Genomic DNA, 15,809 nt, shown 5'->3' with positions numbered 1-15,809 from the left:
AGTAATGTTATGACTTGCATACTCACCAGACATGTCACCAATTGAACATGTTTGGGATACTCTGGATTGACGTTTATGTTCCAGTTCCTGCCAATATCAACCAACTTCGTACAGCCATTGAAGAGGAGTGGGACAACATACCACAGGCCACAATCAAAAGCCTGATCAACTCTATGCGAAGGAGATGTGTCGCCCTGCATGAGGCAAATGTTGGTCACACCAGATACTGACTGCTTTTCTGATCCACACCCCTACCTTTTTTTAAAGGCATCTGACCAACAAATGTGTATATCTATTCCCAGTCATGTGAAATCCATAGACTAGGGCCTAATTAATTTATTTCAATTGACTGATTTCCTTATATGAACTGTAACTCAGTAAGATTGTTGCATTTATATTTTTGTTCAGTATATATTCCTGATCTAACAACCACTTTTACATCGAGCTAAAAGTGCATGTTTTCATCAGCTTAATACAAGTAAATTGTGAATTCAAGTTGTGATCACAATCTGAGTCAAATTAAATATTTTATCAACTCATATCAATATCACAATTGCACGAACCAAGAAGAACAGTAATATAGTGATGACGTTTTTAACCAATGCATGTGACAAGCTGTAAGTTCTGTGAAATTGCTCAACACCTGCCCAAGTCATTAGTATATCAAATGTAATTCTATTTCACCAATCCTTATTTCAAACAGCAGTGAAACGGGTGTTTTGTCTTTAAAAAAAAAATCCCTGTGAGATCCGGCCAGCCAACTGATAGTTTTGTTATTTTGACATTTAAAGGTTAAACATATATCTAAATGTCATACTCTATCTGCAACAAGTGGAAGAATTTCACTGACTTTTGAAACTTCTCAAGCAAAGCTGGATAAAATAGTTTGCTGCACCAATATTGACAGTTGCATTTGATTTGATAGGTTTTTGTTAAATGCATCCTTATTTTCCTAATTCAAAGTTTATGTATAGATTATGATTGGCTAAATTATTCCCATGGATGAAATGCAAATGTGTGGTTTTGTTGAAAAGATCAGAATGTCAGATAATCATATTGTGATGACTATCCAGACAAGATGTTTCTATTGCTATTAGTTCAACGTGTGCACTTATATAAAGATAAAATGTATCATTCGTTTTTACATCTTTGTAGCCTAGTCTTGTGAACTCATTACAAATTGCCTCAGGTCATAAATTTGAGAAAGGCTACATGAAAGTAAACAATTATTAAAACTGATTCAATGTGCCTTGAGACTACTACTGGGTGTTCAGAGAGCTGCAATTCTCACATTCAAAAACTTCAACTCCCAGACTCACTTGCTGTATTGTAGACATGATCAACCAATAATAATCCATTGACAACGTCTTATTTCGAGGTGTGCTAAATTAGAGAAGCTTCTTCAGTAAAGTGGTGCTGAAACAAAGTAAACCTTCTTCAAGTCGCGAGTCAAGGGATTATTTTGCAAATGGGTAAGTTGTTTTTCTGAACATTTTGGAAGTTTACTAATCATGTTAAGCACCATCAGCTTTTATTATTTTAGCTGGAGAGGAATCAACATGTCTTGTCAAAAGCACACACTTAGTTATAATGGTGACGTAGGCTGCAAATTGTGCCACTGTTTAATCATTTATTTCAACGTTTGCAGTTAAGACAACAGTCTACTGTTTTTTGTAACCTCGATCACACATTTATGTTTTCATTATACGAAATAAACTGTGATGGGAAGTTGTGAAATGGCACTGACATTGGGTAGGCTATTGTAATTCATGCATGATGCAAGTTAACTGACAGAACGTTTTTAATAGAGGCATAAAAACATACATATACATATAAACATGACATCGTTTTCTATGCAAAGGGTACGATTCTAAATGTTATTTGTATTTTAAATAAATGTTATAAAACTAATATTTACAGTACCAGTCAAAAGTTTGGACACCTACTCATTCAAGGGTTTTTCTTTATTTGTACTATTTTCTACGGTGTAGAATAATAGTGAAGACCTCTTTGGTAGGCCGTCTTTGTTCCCGAGTGGCGCAGCGGTCTAAAACACTGCATCTCAGCGCTTGAGGCGACACTACAGACATCCTGGTTCGAATCCAGGCTGTATCACAATTGGCCGTGATTGGGAGTCCCATAGGGCAGCGCACAATTGGCCCAGCGTTGTCCGGGTTTGGTCGGTGTTGACCGTCAATTGTAAATAAGAATTTGTTCTTAACTGACTTGCCTAGTTAAAAAAAAAAAAATCTAAACTACGAAATAACACATGGAATCATGTAGTAACCAAAAAAGCGTTAAACAAATCAAAATATATTTTATATTTGAGATTCTTCAAAGTAGCCACCCATTGCACACTCTTGGCATACCATCAACCAGCTTCATGAGGTAGTCACCTGGAATGCATTTCAATTAACAGGTGGGCCTTGTTAATTTGTGGAATTTCTTTCCTCCTTAATGCGTTTGATAGCCCTATTTGGTAAAGACCAAGTCCATTTATGGCAAGAACAGCTCAAATAAGCAAAGAGAAATCACAGTCCATCATTACTTACATGAAGGTCAGTCATTTCAAGAACTTTGAATGTTTCTTCAAGTGCAGTCACAAAAACCATTAAGCGCTATGATGAAATTTGTCTCTCATGAGGACCACCACAGGAAGGAAGACCCAAAGTTACCTCTGCTGCAGAGGATAAGTTCATTAGAGTTAACTGCACCTCAGATTGCAGCCCAAATAAATGCTTCACAGAGTTCAAGTAACAGACACATCTCAACATCAACTGTTCAGAGGAGACTGCGTGAATCAGGCCTTCAGGGTCCAATTGCTGCAAAGAAACCACTACTAAAGGACACCAATAAGAAGAGACTTGCTTGGGGCAAGAAACACGAGCAATGGACATTAGACCACATTTGAGATTTTTGGTCCCAACCGTCGTGTCATTTTGAGATGCAGAGTAGGTGGGCGGATGATCTCCGCATGTGTGGTTCCCACCGTGAAGCATGGAGGAGGAGGTGTGGTGGTGCTTTTCTGGTGACACTGTCAGTGATTTATTTAGAATTCAAGGCACACTTAACCAGCATGGCTACCACAGCATTCTGCAGCAATATGCCATCCCATCTGGTTTGAGCTTAGTGGGGCTATAATTTTTTTTCTCACCAGGACAATATCTCAACACACCTCCAGGCTGTGTAAGGACTATTTGACTAAGAAGGAGAGTGATGGGGTGCTGCATCAGATGACCTGGCCTCCACAATCACCCGACCTCAACCCAATTGAGATGGTTTGGGATGAGTTGGACCGCAGAGTGAAGGAACAGCAGCCAACAAGTGCTCTGCATATGTGGGAACTCCTTCAAGACGGTTGGAAAAGCATTCCAGGTGAAGCTATTTGAGAGAATGCCAAGAGTGTGTAAAGCTGTCATCAAGGCAAAGGGTGGCTACTTTGAAGAATCTCAAAAATAAAATATTTTTTGATTTGTTTAACACTTTTTTTCCCATGTGTTTTTTTCAGAGTTTTGATGTCTTCACTATTATTCTACAATGTAGAAAATAGTAAAAAATAAAGACAAGCCCTTGAATGATTAGGTGTGTCCAAACTTTTGACTTGTACTTTAATTTGTCACTAAGCAGAAACACTTGACATACATATTTCAAGCCAATATAGAAATATAAGGAGCATTCCTAATTACTGGCTTGGAGAGAGTAAGTAATTCAATAACTGATGGGCTGATAAAACTGGAACACTGGTCAATTGCAATGTATCATGACTTAAAGCTGGAATCCTTAGTTGCTACACCATTTTTGGACATATACATTAATGATATATACCCATTGATTCTTGAAGAGTATAAACTTCTAAATTGCTCATGATCTTAGTTCAACCTTTGCACCACATCAGAATCCAAAATTCAAGTTATGCCCCAATATTTGTAAACAATGTAAATATAAACTCACACTGTATAGCCTCAAAACATGATTAAAACTAAGGTTGATATCATGGATGTCAGTCCTTGCATCCATAGCTCTGCTTATGAATTTGAGTGGCTATATTTCTCCAAGGCCATCCCACAGCTTTTTACCAAAACGTAGATGGAGTGACCACTGTTATTGTTTCAATGAAGGATTCTAGCTTTAAGCAGGTTAGTATAAACTGTAGATGAATGTGCATGAGATATACTAAGTACTTCAATTTACTGTGTACACAATAACAATTTACTCTGCCACAATGACATCCCTTTTCCTTCCAAAAATGTCCTTTGTACATTGACGAATGTACATATTTGAACAAATGAAATAGGGAAGTCGAGAGCTTGGGAATATACATTTCTATCTGCAAAAAGATTATTCTGAGATAATTGGCTTTAAAGTTCTGAACCCTCATTGGTTTGAATGGTGTCAGCAATTTTTGTCTTGTAATATTTTTTAAATAACAACATGAATTTGGGTATTTAGAGTACTTTATAGGTAGAGAACATGGAAAAGAACAAGGCTATGTCAACTAAATTTTGACAAATTCAGATATAACCTTATAGTCCAAGGTCTCAAAGTTCTATGGAAAGCATGATTCAAGCTGATTTCGAAAGAACATTTTATATTGGGTTTGCAGACAAGTGATATCAATTATGTTCGGTGGGCTATTGAAGAGACTGCTCCTCTCCTTGAGGAAGAATAGAATGTTAAAAGGTTAGAATGTGGGTGTTCAATGACAATTACATTTGACTTTCAGTTGTCATGGCTGTACATGGATCCATTCACTTTCAACTTCAGCCTTTAAGTCTTTTAAATTTGTATCAGTACTAAGGCTATTCTCAGGCACTTAACATGTTATGCCTGAAAATGATGTGTGTGTGTGTGTGTGTGTGTGAGGGGGTGAATGGATCCATGTACAGCCATGACAACTGAAAGTCAAATGTAAATTAAATACTGAAAATAAAACTGCCTTTTACATTACATTTTGCATTTTCATTCACATGTTGTAATGCTTTCATATCAGGCAGGGTACCACATAACTGCGGTTAGACTCATAAGCAGGAAGTGGTGTTGTAACCATGTGGCTTTATATTAAAACTGCGTTTTCTTTCGTTGTTACTGGAGTGCGTGTTAGCTTACAGAATATTCAGTGATAGATCACACATATACTTGTTCTTGCTGCTAGCACAGGACTGGAAATGCAATCATAGGTGAACCAAGGCATCAGCTTTTCACATAGGTAGGGTTTCATTGCATCTTGTTCTGGGTTAAACTGAAGATGCATGGGACATACACCATTCTTTGCTTATGGTAAACAAATTGCCCATATGGAGTGGAGGGTGTGTGCTCTGTCCTAGTTGTCACTGTCTTTTCTCTGTGCCTTGTGGCAGTATTTGATCCTGAAGGGGGGCGAGACACCAGTCAGAGACCAGTCATGGAGGAGGGCAGAGGTGTGGAGGGGACACTGAACCAGGTAAGATAGGACAGGTCATTTATGACTCATATTGTCTCCAGGCAGCTTGAGACACTTGGCTCTCTTTTTCTGCATGAATTTAGAATGTACATCCACATTGGAAAGAGAGAGTTCAATTTTGATGTGCGTCTGCAAGAACACATTCACTTCCAGTATGTTTACATTCTTCATTTCTTGTGTTGTGTGTTTCATTTCCCCCTGCTTTCAGTTCTCTATTTCTTCAAACGTCAAATTAGCATGTCAAGTATTAGGCTCTTATAAAGGGATTCATTTTCGTAGAAGAATTGTGTGTTTCTTCATTACATACAGTAAGTTGTAAAAGAACAAAACCACATGTAACCTTAAGTCACATTCTTTACATGTCTCTGATATGTCTGAATTCATGTGTGGGCATACAATATGATAACAGAACTATATGGAAAAGGGAATGAGTTACATTATACAAATAACACATTTAATTGAAGTTGTTGTTATTGAAGAGTGTATTTCTATGTTTACCCTTTGCACATGTTCATTGTTGCATACACTTCTCAAAAAATCCTCATCATATGAAATAATATTACTAACCCCCTGGTCACACACTGGTTGAATAAACATTGTTTCCAGGTCATTTTAATGAAATTACATCGAACCAACGTGGAATAGATGTTGAATTGACGTTTGTACCCATTGGGAAGTGACGCCATGCAATATCACATCTGATCGTTTTATCTTATTTCTCAGATCAGTAATCAGCAAAGTGATTATTTAATGTTATAGTAAGTAGGCGATGTCTCATAGAGCGTGAAAGAATATACATTTCTCTCTATTTGCACTATCTACACAAACAGAAACAGGAGTTCCACTAGACACAGTTCTGGTAATTGAAGATGAGAAAATAAAAGTTAGTGCAGAGATGCATCAAATTTCCAAGACATTGCTGTGAGATGAAAGCCCAGTGGTTTCTGTGGTGACAAGTGGCCTGTCGATAGCATCAACCCGGCACGCCACCAACAATCATAGTGAGAGTCTTATCGACACATTGACGACAACATTTCCTATGCCCTTTTCCAAAATGTGAATGTGGTGGAAATTTAGATGCTGTTTACTGACAGTCTTTCACAACGATATTCATGCCTTATTTTTGTGTGGTTAACTATGATGAATATTGTATGTTGGGCTTTATGACTCGGACTGCAGTCGTTTCCTGTATGAAACCTATGTCGCGTAGAGCTGACTGACATCTCTCTGTTTTGTGGTCCAGCCATGAATACGTTTATTCAGTATAGTATACAAATAAAGCAGTAGGCTTATCTTCTAATATGGACTGCTTACTGTAAAAAAATGGTTTCATCACATTGTTCAGTAGTCATGCAACACATGGATTAAGTTTTCAGAAAAATACTATTTCTGCTTTTCTGGAAACATGTTGCCCTCTATGACTAATCCATATTCCAGTCATACATGCTTTTTCTTTGTTCATAAGAACTTTGCATTGTATCTTTCATCTCCTTGATTAGATGTGAAGATGGCTGTGTGTGGAACGATTATTCTACAAATTTGTAAAGCACTTGTCCTAAAATGGCTTTGAAAATAACCTACTACTCAACGTAAGTCATGGAAATGTATCCATAGCAAGAGAGAGAGAGAGCTGGCGAGAGAGTAGCAGCTGGCCAGTCAAGGCAGGAAGAAGACGAAAGCGAGAGAACATTGCATGGTGCTGGAGGAGGCCCATTGATAAAAGATAGGGTGTTATAGCTGGGAACCGTGTCTATGGGACAGCTGTATAGAGCTGTGAGTCAGTCAGGGCTATCCCAAACAGGGGCCCACATCTTCACTATTACTCACCACTGGGTCCTGCTTCTCGGAACCAGTAACCACAGAGAGGAACCTGATTCAATATGAAACTCTGCTTGACAGTTGCCTACAGCTCAGCATACGCCACAGAAACAAAATAGTCTCTGTATTCAGTCATTTGGATTGGGATATTGTATTGACATACAGTGTTTCATTTTTCACTTTACATATTGTAATATAAATTGTAATAAAAAATATCCAACTTCTACACTATCAGTCCATAGCTCTGTGCAAATTCAACCAGTATGCTTGTGCACAAAACTGATATAATCAGACATTGTCCCTTTGTGAATTTTGCCAAAAATAATAGTTTTACTTTTCAAATATTTATAGTACAAATTATGATGACACGGTGTCTGCAGTTTTGTGAATCCTATACTTTGGTCATTTTGTATCAGTTTGACCAGTTTGAAGTATCATAGACTTCTCATCCAAATGAATGCATTGAATGTAAGGACAGTAATCTGTTCAGGGCTTAATTTCTGCATGCCTCTACTGTTTCATTTCTCATTTGGTATTCACCGCATTTTGTGACTTTTCCCTTTTCTACTCATTTGTGTTTGCTTAAACAACGTTCTTACAGAGTAAGCTCCAAGTTCAACATAATAATCAAATCCTGAAATATGCCTCTGAAAACTACTGGACCAAGAGCTCTACTGATCATTTCAAACAGATAATTGCAATTTCATTTTAACCTCACTCTTTTTGCATTCTCATGGAACATATTCTAATCATGTGAACTACTTGCTAGGCTACTCAGTCTTTTGTAAATTCTAAATGACATTCATGACGTTCACTTTCATGTCAGTGGAAAATAAATGTATAACGAAGGGCTTGTGAATAAAGGCTTTGGTGGGGAAGAGACCTTTTCATACTGTATAAAGAGCTCTATCTTCATATTTATTATTCAACTAGACATCCTTGTCACCAGGCTGATAATCAGGTCTAGACCGAAAACCCCATATGTCTGTTGGTTTCCCTTTATACAGGATGTATGGTTACTTATTGAAAGTGGTGAAGCCAACTCTGTCATGTTCTGAATGTTTCACTTGAAATTCTAGCTGCCCAAGAAAAGACATTGAGATCATAAAAAAAAAAAAGTTTCCTAATGTATGATTGGTTTATTTTCTTCTTGCAGTTCTGTTTTGAAGACTTATATGTTCAGTAATAGTAAGCATCCATATAATTTGATGGTCTTTACCGTAGAATTCTGCAGCGATGGAGATTTCTGACTCAGCCAGTGAATGTGAGGAGCCTCCCAGGTCTAGCCCAATGGAGACAGAGGAGAGGTCCTTCATAGCCAATTTGCACTGTTTCATGAAGGACAGAGGCACACCCATAGAGAGGATACCACACCTGGGCTTTAAGCAGAGTGAGTCCATGTTCAAAGGATTTAGCCGTAGCTTTATTACTCAATCTCTATTACATAGATACGTTTTCCCTGCTCCCCAGATCACCTCGATCTTTGGGGTAGTTTGTAAATGCATGTGTTAAGACAATTCATAGGTAATGATACAATATAATAGTAATTATAGAACTGTGCAATGTCCCCAATGTTCAAATGCATATGGTTTCTCCTCACAGTTAACCTGTGGAAAATCTACAAAACTGTTGAGAAGCTTGGCAGTTACGACTCTGTGAGTACACCCATATAGTACAGTTACGACTCTGTGAGTACACCCATATTGTACAGTTGTATATTTTTTACACTTGACCTGGTTGTTGATCACACAGAGATGGCAGTGGCAGCTACTCACATTTTTTATGTTGCGAAAGACAGCTTAGCTTCTTGTGTGGAACATTATCTTTAGTTGACAGGATGTAAACATGACCATACCCACCACATTAAGAGCAGAGTCCACACTGACTGCTGAATGAAGTTTCCACTCTGTGGCATGTGTACACGCTCAATGCGCTGAGAGAGGAAGGGTTTCTATGAAATGCCAATTCAGTTCACAGGAGCTTAGCCTATAGTAAGACATTGTTCTCTATTTTATAATGGGCCAATCATCTCCCTCCATATAATCTATTCTTTTTTTTGTGGTACTTATTTCCCCATTTTCTCCCCAATTATGTGATATCCAATTGGTAGTTAGTCTTGTCCCACCGTGCGTCCTCAAACACAACCCTTCCAAGCCACATTGCTTCTTGATACACTGCTCGCTTAACCCGGAAGCCAGCCGCACCAATGTGTCGGAGGAAACACCGTACAACTGACAACTGAAGTCAGCATGCATGCGCCCGGCCCGCCACAAGGAGTCGCTAGAGCATGATGGGACAAGTACATCCCTGCCGACCCGGGTTGTGGTGACGCCTCTAGCAATGCAGTGCCTTAGACCGCTGCGCCACTCGGGAGGCCCCCTCCATATATTCTTCATATAAAAAGACAGATTAGACAGTCGTATACTTTACCTCAAATGAATGCATAATGGTTCTGGATGAGGGATTTAGAGGGGTGTGTTTGCTCACTATGGTGTGTTTTCCAACAGGTGACAGCACGACGGCTGTGGAAGAATGTGTATGATGAGCTGGGGGGCAGCCCAGGCAGCACCAGCGCTGCTACCTGTACCCGCAGACACTATGAGAGGTGAACACTGCTCCAGATAATCTGTCTTCAACTCACTCCATCTCTGCTTGTTTTCATTGTGTAATTTCTTTTGTCTTCAATACAGGCTTGTTTTACCCTTTGAGAGACAGTTGAGGGGAGAGGAGGACAAACCTCTGCCTCCAAGCAAACCACGCAAACAGTACAAGAGGTGCCCTGAGGGAAGCAAGTCTGAGGGCAAGAGGAAGAGGCCCCAGCTGGAAAAGGAGACGGACTCTGAGGTACTTCACTTTTCACCTGTTTGTGACTATTGTCATAAAAGTCACTGGCTGTTTTCTATTACTCCAGCCTATGATTGTCATACAGTTACTGTACCCCAAACTGTACGACTGGAAGTGAACTCTCCATGTTGTATTATTTCAGGGCCAGCTACACTCTACTCCATCGTCTCCATGGACCACTCCAGCTGAAAGGCTCCACCCAGACCGTCCTCCACCAAACAATGAGACTACCGTCAGTGACGACCTCTCTTCCTCAGCGCACTCCCTATCCCAGCCAGGGCTGGTCCAGTCTTCTGCTTCAGACATCATCTCCCCTCTGGAGAAGAAGAAGCGTATGGCCCAGGCCAGCCTGAGTCAGTCCCAGGACTGTCAGAGCCCCAGACAGGAGGACTGTAAGGGCAGGCCCTCTGTGATCCACTGCTCCCAGTCCCCAGGGCTGGTCCGTTCTAGCCGGACACGCACTACCTCGGAGGGCTCTCCTCTCCCTCCGTCGTCCTCCTCTTCCCGTAGCCCATCCCCCTACTCCATCTCCTCTGAGGACTGTCCAGCACTAACTGAAGAGAGGCCCCCAGTTCCAAAACCAGAAGAACCTCTCAACCCAATATCTGCCTGCAGTGGGGTCCACAAGCCTCAGAGCTGCAGCCCTGATGTCAAGAAATATGTTGGCTTCCCTGGAGGACAAAGAGATTTCCCTCAGGTCAGCCCACTACTGGGTGACACAGTTTCTATCAAAGGTCAGAGTAAAAACTCTGTATGGAGCCCTGTCTGTAATGGGAGTAACAGACGTCCAGCTCACCAAATATCTCCACCAACGTCCTGCACGTATACTGTTAGGTCTTGCTTGGTTCCATCCACCTCCAGTTTCACTAAAGTTTATCCCAAATCTATGGAGCCTTTGCGGCCTATACCCTTTCGACCAGGTTACACATTCCATCAGAACCCAAATAGGCCCATGTTACATGATAATGATCTGATCTATACTAAGAAACTACATACGGTCCCTCGACATTATCAGACAGAGAAAAAGGAGAAGTCCACGACAATGTTGCCCAAGCCACTTCCAACGCAACAACCTGTATTCCACTCTAATGTCAGCATACCAGTGTCCTACCTCGTCCCAGCCTATGACAGGACAAGGGGAGACTCTGGACAGAAGCCACCTGTACACCCATTCTTTCTATCCACCAACAGACTGCCTCCGTCCCAGATCAACCCTATGTACCGTCATGCCCCAACGGGACACACCAATGCTTCCCCTTATGAGCCTGCTCTCTACTCCTATCCCTATTCCATTCCTATGTTGAATCCCCATACTGGATACAGCATCACTGGCGTGCATTATCCTCAAACTAGGCTGTGATAGCCCAGCCTACCTCTCGCAGAGCTTATAGACAATGTGACAAGTCAAATGGAGATAATGACAGTACCTGCTTCGTTCTAGACATTTTCAAAACTTGACTCGAACACAGCTGCATTCTATGTGAGTGATCAACAGAGAAACGTTGTGTTGTGATTATTATCCCGAGATGGGCTCCCCACTGTGGCAACTGATAGATTTGCACTAATACAAAGGACTCATCTTTCTGTATTTATAACAATAGCCCTCTGGTTTACTGCTATGCACGTTTTTTTATTGTATGATAAAATAATTTTGCATGGAAATAATATGAAACAACACAGATGTAATTGTTTATTCTGAATAAAATCTAAAATAATTCCTGTCTGATCCAAGTCTGCATTCTTTGGTAAGTAAATAACCATGGTCATTTGTAATTTTCGACATTTATTTTAATTAGTTGAGGGGATGTGCAGCACTTAATCCATGGAAAGTAGACCACTGTATTTCATTAATGCTAATAAACACATGCCTTTTTGCAAATAATAATAATAAAACATTATTTTGTAAACCAAACACTAGGTCAGAGATTACGGAGGGATTTGTTTACCGTCTCTGACTGCGCATTTTTTGCGCATGTTTGAACCTCTATAGACGTCATCACGCACTGCTTTCGGTTGGCGCGAACTTTAACCGGAAGTGTGTGACTCGTTTCGGAGGAGGTTAATGAGCTGTCGACGTCATTTACAGTGTTGTCTAGATATAATGTATATAATGATATAACATTCTGCGTAGCTAGTTTAATAGAGTACCACATTTTGTGTAGGCTAAGCAAGTATAGGATGTCGGATACGTTGTCTGATGATGCCAGCGGAGGAGATGATGGCCAAGAAGATGTGTTGACTCCAGCGGAGCTGATTGGGAAATTGGAAGAGGTAACGTTAGCTAGCTAGTTAATTAGCCATGTTTACTAAAATACTGTAGCCAGACCGATACGTTTTGCATTGCACGGATCCTGCTCCTATGTAAAGTGGACTTTGTGTATTCCTCTGTCCCCCAGGCCTGGCTGAATGAGAGATTCTCTCCTGAGCTTCTGGAGAACAAGTCAGAGATGGGAGAGTGTGTGATGGAGCAACTGACTCACATGGTAAATGGTGGTGGGGTTCCTCAAATAACTGAGGGGTGCAGCAGCTGTCTCGGTAAGCAGTGAGGTACCAGTAATAACAGGACTTCTATGTTGTGTTGTCTCCATTGACAGGAGGCCAACCTGCAGCGGGTTAGGAGGGGTGATGTGAAGGCAAGTGTCCACCGCATGGAGATTGACAGGATCCGCTTTGTCCTCAGCAGCTACCTCCGCTCTCGCCTCCAAAAGGTAATGCCAACAACAACCCAGCATGATATGATCATCTTCTAGTGAGAGGGACTATAAATCAGTGCTCAGACTGACACCTTTCTCTCTGGTCCTCTGTTGCCTGTGTAGATTGAGAAGTTTTTCCCACATGTGTTGGAGAAAGAGAAGTCTCGAGTGGAGGGAGATCCTTCGTTCCTGTCTCCAGAGGAGTTTGCTTTCGCCAAAGAGTGAGTGTTATAGTGACGTGTTGTGGCTTGCAGTTACAATGACCATCCCTGGAGGAAGGTCATTGAGTTGCTTTTGATGTCATATTTACTTCTATTATTATAATAATAATATGTTTGCAACATTAGTGATGTGTTCCCTCTCTTCCATTTAGATATCTGGCCAACACAGAGACCTATCTGAAGGCTGTAGCTCTGAAACACATGCCCCCCAATCTACAGACAGTGGATATGCTGAAAGCAGGTGAGTCCTAGCACAATGTTTAGATGAGCTATTCCAATATTCAAATGACTGCTTGTAAAAACTAATCAGTGACATAATGTTCATGGATGGAAGCATTGCATTCTCTTGTCATGTTATTAACTTCAATGTCAAATGAAATGTTCCCAGTACCAGAGCCTTGTCTGGACTCCTTTGTGTTCCTACGTGTGAGGGAGAGACAGGAAAACATATTGGTGGAACCTGAGACAGATGACCAGAGGTACAGTATCACATGATCATTGGACTGATTGATTGGTGCTACAGCTTGGAATAGGCTTACTACCTATCTCACTTTGATGATAATGTGTTAAGAATAGAAGTTTTGATTCCTGTTGTGAAGAGGAGCACATTGGAAGTTATTTTGCAGTATTCTGTAGATCCAGAAGGTGGCAGCATGTGTCTGTATATAACATGTTTTTTATTGACTGTTACTATCCTCAAGAATATTGTACAAGCTTACTCCACGGACAGTGTATTCTTATTGATTGAAATGCCCGGTCGTTTGCTAAGAACTCCATTGAATTTTCTGGTCCAATATTTTCTTTCAGAGAGTATGTTGTGGATCTTGATGTGGATTCTCAGCATCTGATGCGGTATCGCTCTATAGCACCCCTGGTTTCAAGTGGAGCAGTACAGCTAATTTAACTGTCAAGGTACTCAATTTATAGGCCACACTGATTTCCCTCATGTCTTTATCCATGACACACACACTAATCCATACTATGTTTTTGAATATATGTTCAAGTGTGCATGATTCAAATCCAAATCTTTCATACGACTGTTTTGTACTGTCATCATTTTTATTTTTTTTCCATCAACATGGTCTCTTGGGAACTAACTAAGCTGGAAATTCTATCTTAGAACGTTTGCTTGAACAGCATATTACCTGTTAAACAATGAGGGCAATTTGCCAGTGAACTGCAAGAAAATCGTCACTTAGGCCGTATATTATGTTAACACGTTTGCACAGATCGGTCTCTGTAATAATATACCTACTCTATTTGGGCTATGTTTTAGGAGCCTCCTGTCCTTGGTTCAGATGGGGTTATTAGTCTCCAACTGTGATGGTGGATGACCGGAGGAACACTGACTCCCTTCATTGAACATTAACTACACTGTTTGCAGTACATTGAGGAAGGAGTTATGGACATTATTTGTGGACTACCAACTCGCCAAGGGCGGGGCATTAACTAGAATGTCTGCAAATATATTACTGACTTGTTGAAATGTTGTGCACCTGAGGACATATCTCTTTCACATGAAGCCTGCTTATAATTGTAATGATGATCATTGGATCACTAAGGCTACAAGTGAGAGATACCTTTGGTGTGAGGATGACACAGGAATACATGAATGGCACTTCATGGTGTCTACATGTATGGAATAAGGTTGAGGGATACATGCATGTCATTGCCTAGCATACATTTGTATTTTGCATGCTGTTGCTGCCTTGACCATATATGATTTAAATTCTGGGTTTGTAAACCATATCAATTGTTGATACCAAAGGAAATAAATGTGTAGATTTATGTTTAAAGACTGGTATTAAAAACTTCTTAGGGCTGAGATCCTGCTAATGGGATCGATATGACAACAGCCAGTGAAAGTGCAGGGCGCCAAATTCAAAACCACAGAAATCCCATAATTAAAATTCCTCAATCATACAAGTATTTCACACCATTTTAAAGATACACTTTTTAATCCCACCAGTGTCCAATTTCAAATAGGCTTTACGGCACCACAAACGATTATGTTAGGTCAGAGCCAAGTTACAGAAAAACACAGCCATTTCTTTTCAGCCAAAGAGAGGAGTCACGAAAATCAGAAATAGAGAAAATGTATCACTAACCTTTGATCTTCATCAGATGACACTCATAGGACTTCATGTTACACAATACATATATGTTTTGTTCGGTAAAGTTCATATTTATTTAAAAAGATCTCTGTATACATTGGCGTGTTGTGTTCAGTAGTTCCATTTTGCAGAGAGCCACATCAATTTACAGGAATACTCATAATATATGTTGATGAAAATACAAGTGTTATGCATGGACTTTAGATACACTTCTCCTTAATGCAACCGCTGTGTCAGATTTCAAAAAAGCTTTACGAAAAAAGCAAACCATGCAATAATCTGAGTACGGCGCTCAGAGACCAAACAAGCCAAAAAGATATCCGCCATATTGTGCAGTCAACAGAAGTCAGAATTTACATAAATATTCACTTACCTTTGATGATCTTCATCAGAATGCACTCTCAGGAATCCCAGTTCCACAATAAATGTTTGTTTTGTTCGATAATGTCCATTTATGTCCAAATAGCTACTTTTGTTGGTGCGTTTGTGTTTAAATCCAAACTCACGAAGCGCGTTCACTAGGAGCAGATGAAATGTCAAAAAGTTCCGTTACAGTCCGTAGAAACATGTCAAAGGATGTATAGAATCAATCTTTAGGATGTTTTTAACATAAATCTTCAATAATGTTCCAACCGGAGAATTCCTTTGTCTTCAGAAATGCAATGGAATGCGAGCTAAC

The 15,809-nt window shown here is 40.1% G+C and overlaps 2 protein-coding genes across 3 annotated transcripts; both read left to right on the top strand.

The window, feature by feature from the left end:
- The first annotated feature begins 1,331 nt into the window (after window positions 1-1,331).
- Window positions 1,332-11,821, top strand: LOC109879680 (AT-rich interactive domain-containing protein 5A-like). Of its 2 annotated transcripts, none has more exons than XM_020471846.2 (7): window positions 1,332-1,472; window positions 5,358-5,440; window positions 8,483-8,648; window positions 8,861-8,913; window positions 9,766-9,863; window positions 9,949-10,102; window positions 10,245-11,821. In XM_020471846.2, exons 1-7 carry the CDS (start codon window positions 1,469-1,471, stop codon window positions 11,460-11,462), a joined length of 1,776 nt encoding a protein of 591 aa, XP_020327435.1. In that variant the 5' UTR covers window positions 1,332-1,468; the 3' UTR covers window positions 11,463-11,821. The 2 variants fall into 2 exon arrangements, with proteins under 2 accessions (XP_020327435.1, XP_020327443.1); XM_020471854.2 differs by lacking the exon at window positions 1,332-1,472 and adding an exon at window positions 5,038-5,206.
- Window positions 11,822-12,112: 291 nt separating this feature from the next.
- Window positions 12,113-14,812, top strand: LOC109872063 (DNA replication complex GINS protein SLD5). The gene is made up of 8 exons (XM_020463162.2): window positions 12,113-12,373; window positions 12,499-12,585; window positions 12,697-12,810; window positions 12,919-13,016; window positions 13,169-13,257; window positions 13,405-13,495; window positions 13,824-13,928; window positions 14,293-14,812. Exons 1-7 carry the CDS (start codon window positions 12,281-12,283, stop codon window positions 13,918-13,920), a joined length of 669 nt encoding a protein of 222 aa, XP_020318751.1. The 5' UTR covers window positions 12,113-12,280; the 3' UTR covers window positions 13,921-13,928; window positions 14,293-14,812.
- Window positions 14,813-15,809: the final 997 nt, after the last annotated feature.

This window comes from Oncorhynchus kisutch, linkage group LG3 (assembly GCF_002021735.2).
Source record: "Oncorhynchus kisutch isolate 150728-3 linkage group LG3, Okis_V2, whole genome shotgun sequence".
NCBI lineage: Eukaryota > Metazoa > Chordata > Actinopteri > Salmoniformes > Salmonidae > Oncorhynchus > Oncorhynchus kisutch.
Note: the sequence above shows the minus strand (reverse complement) of the source record. Positions and strands in the feature narration are given on the sequence as shown.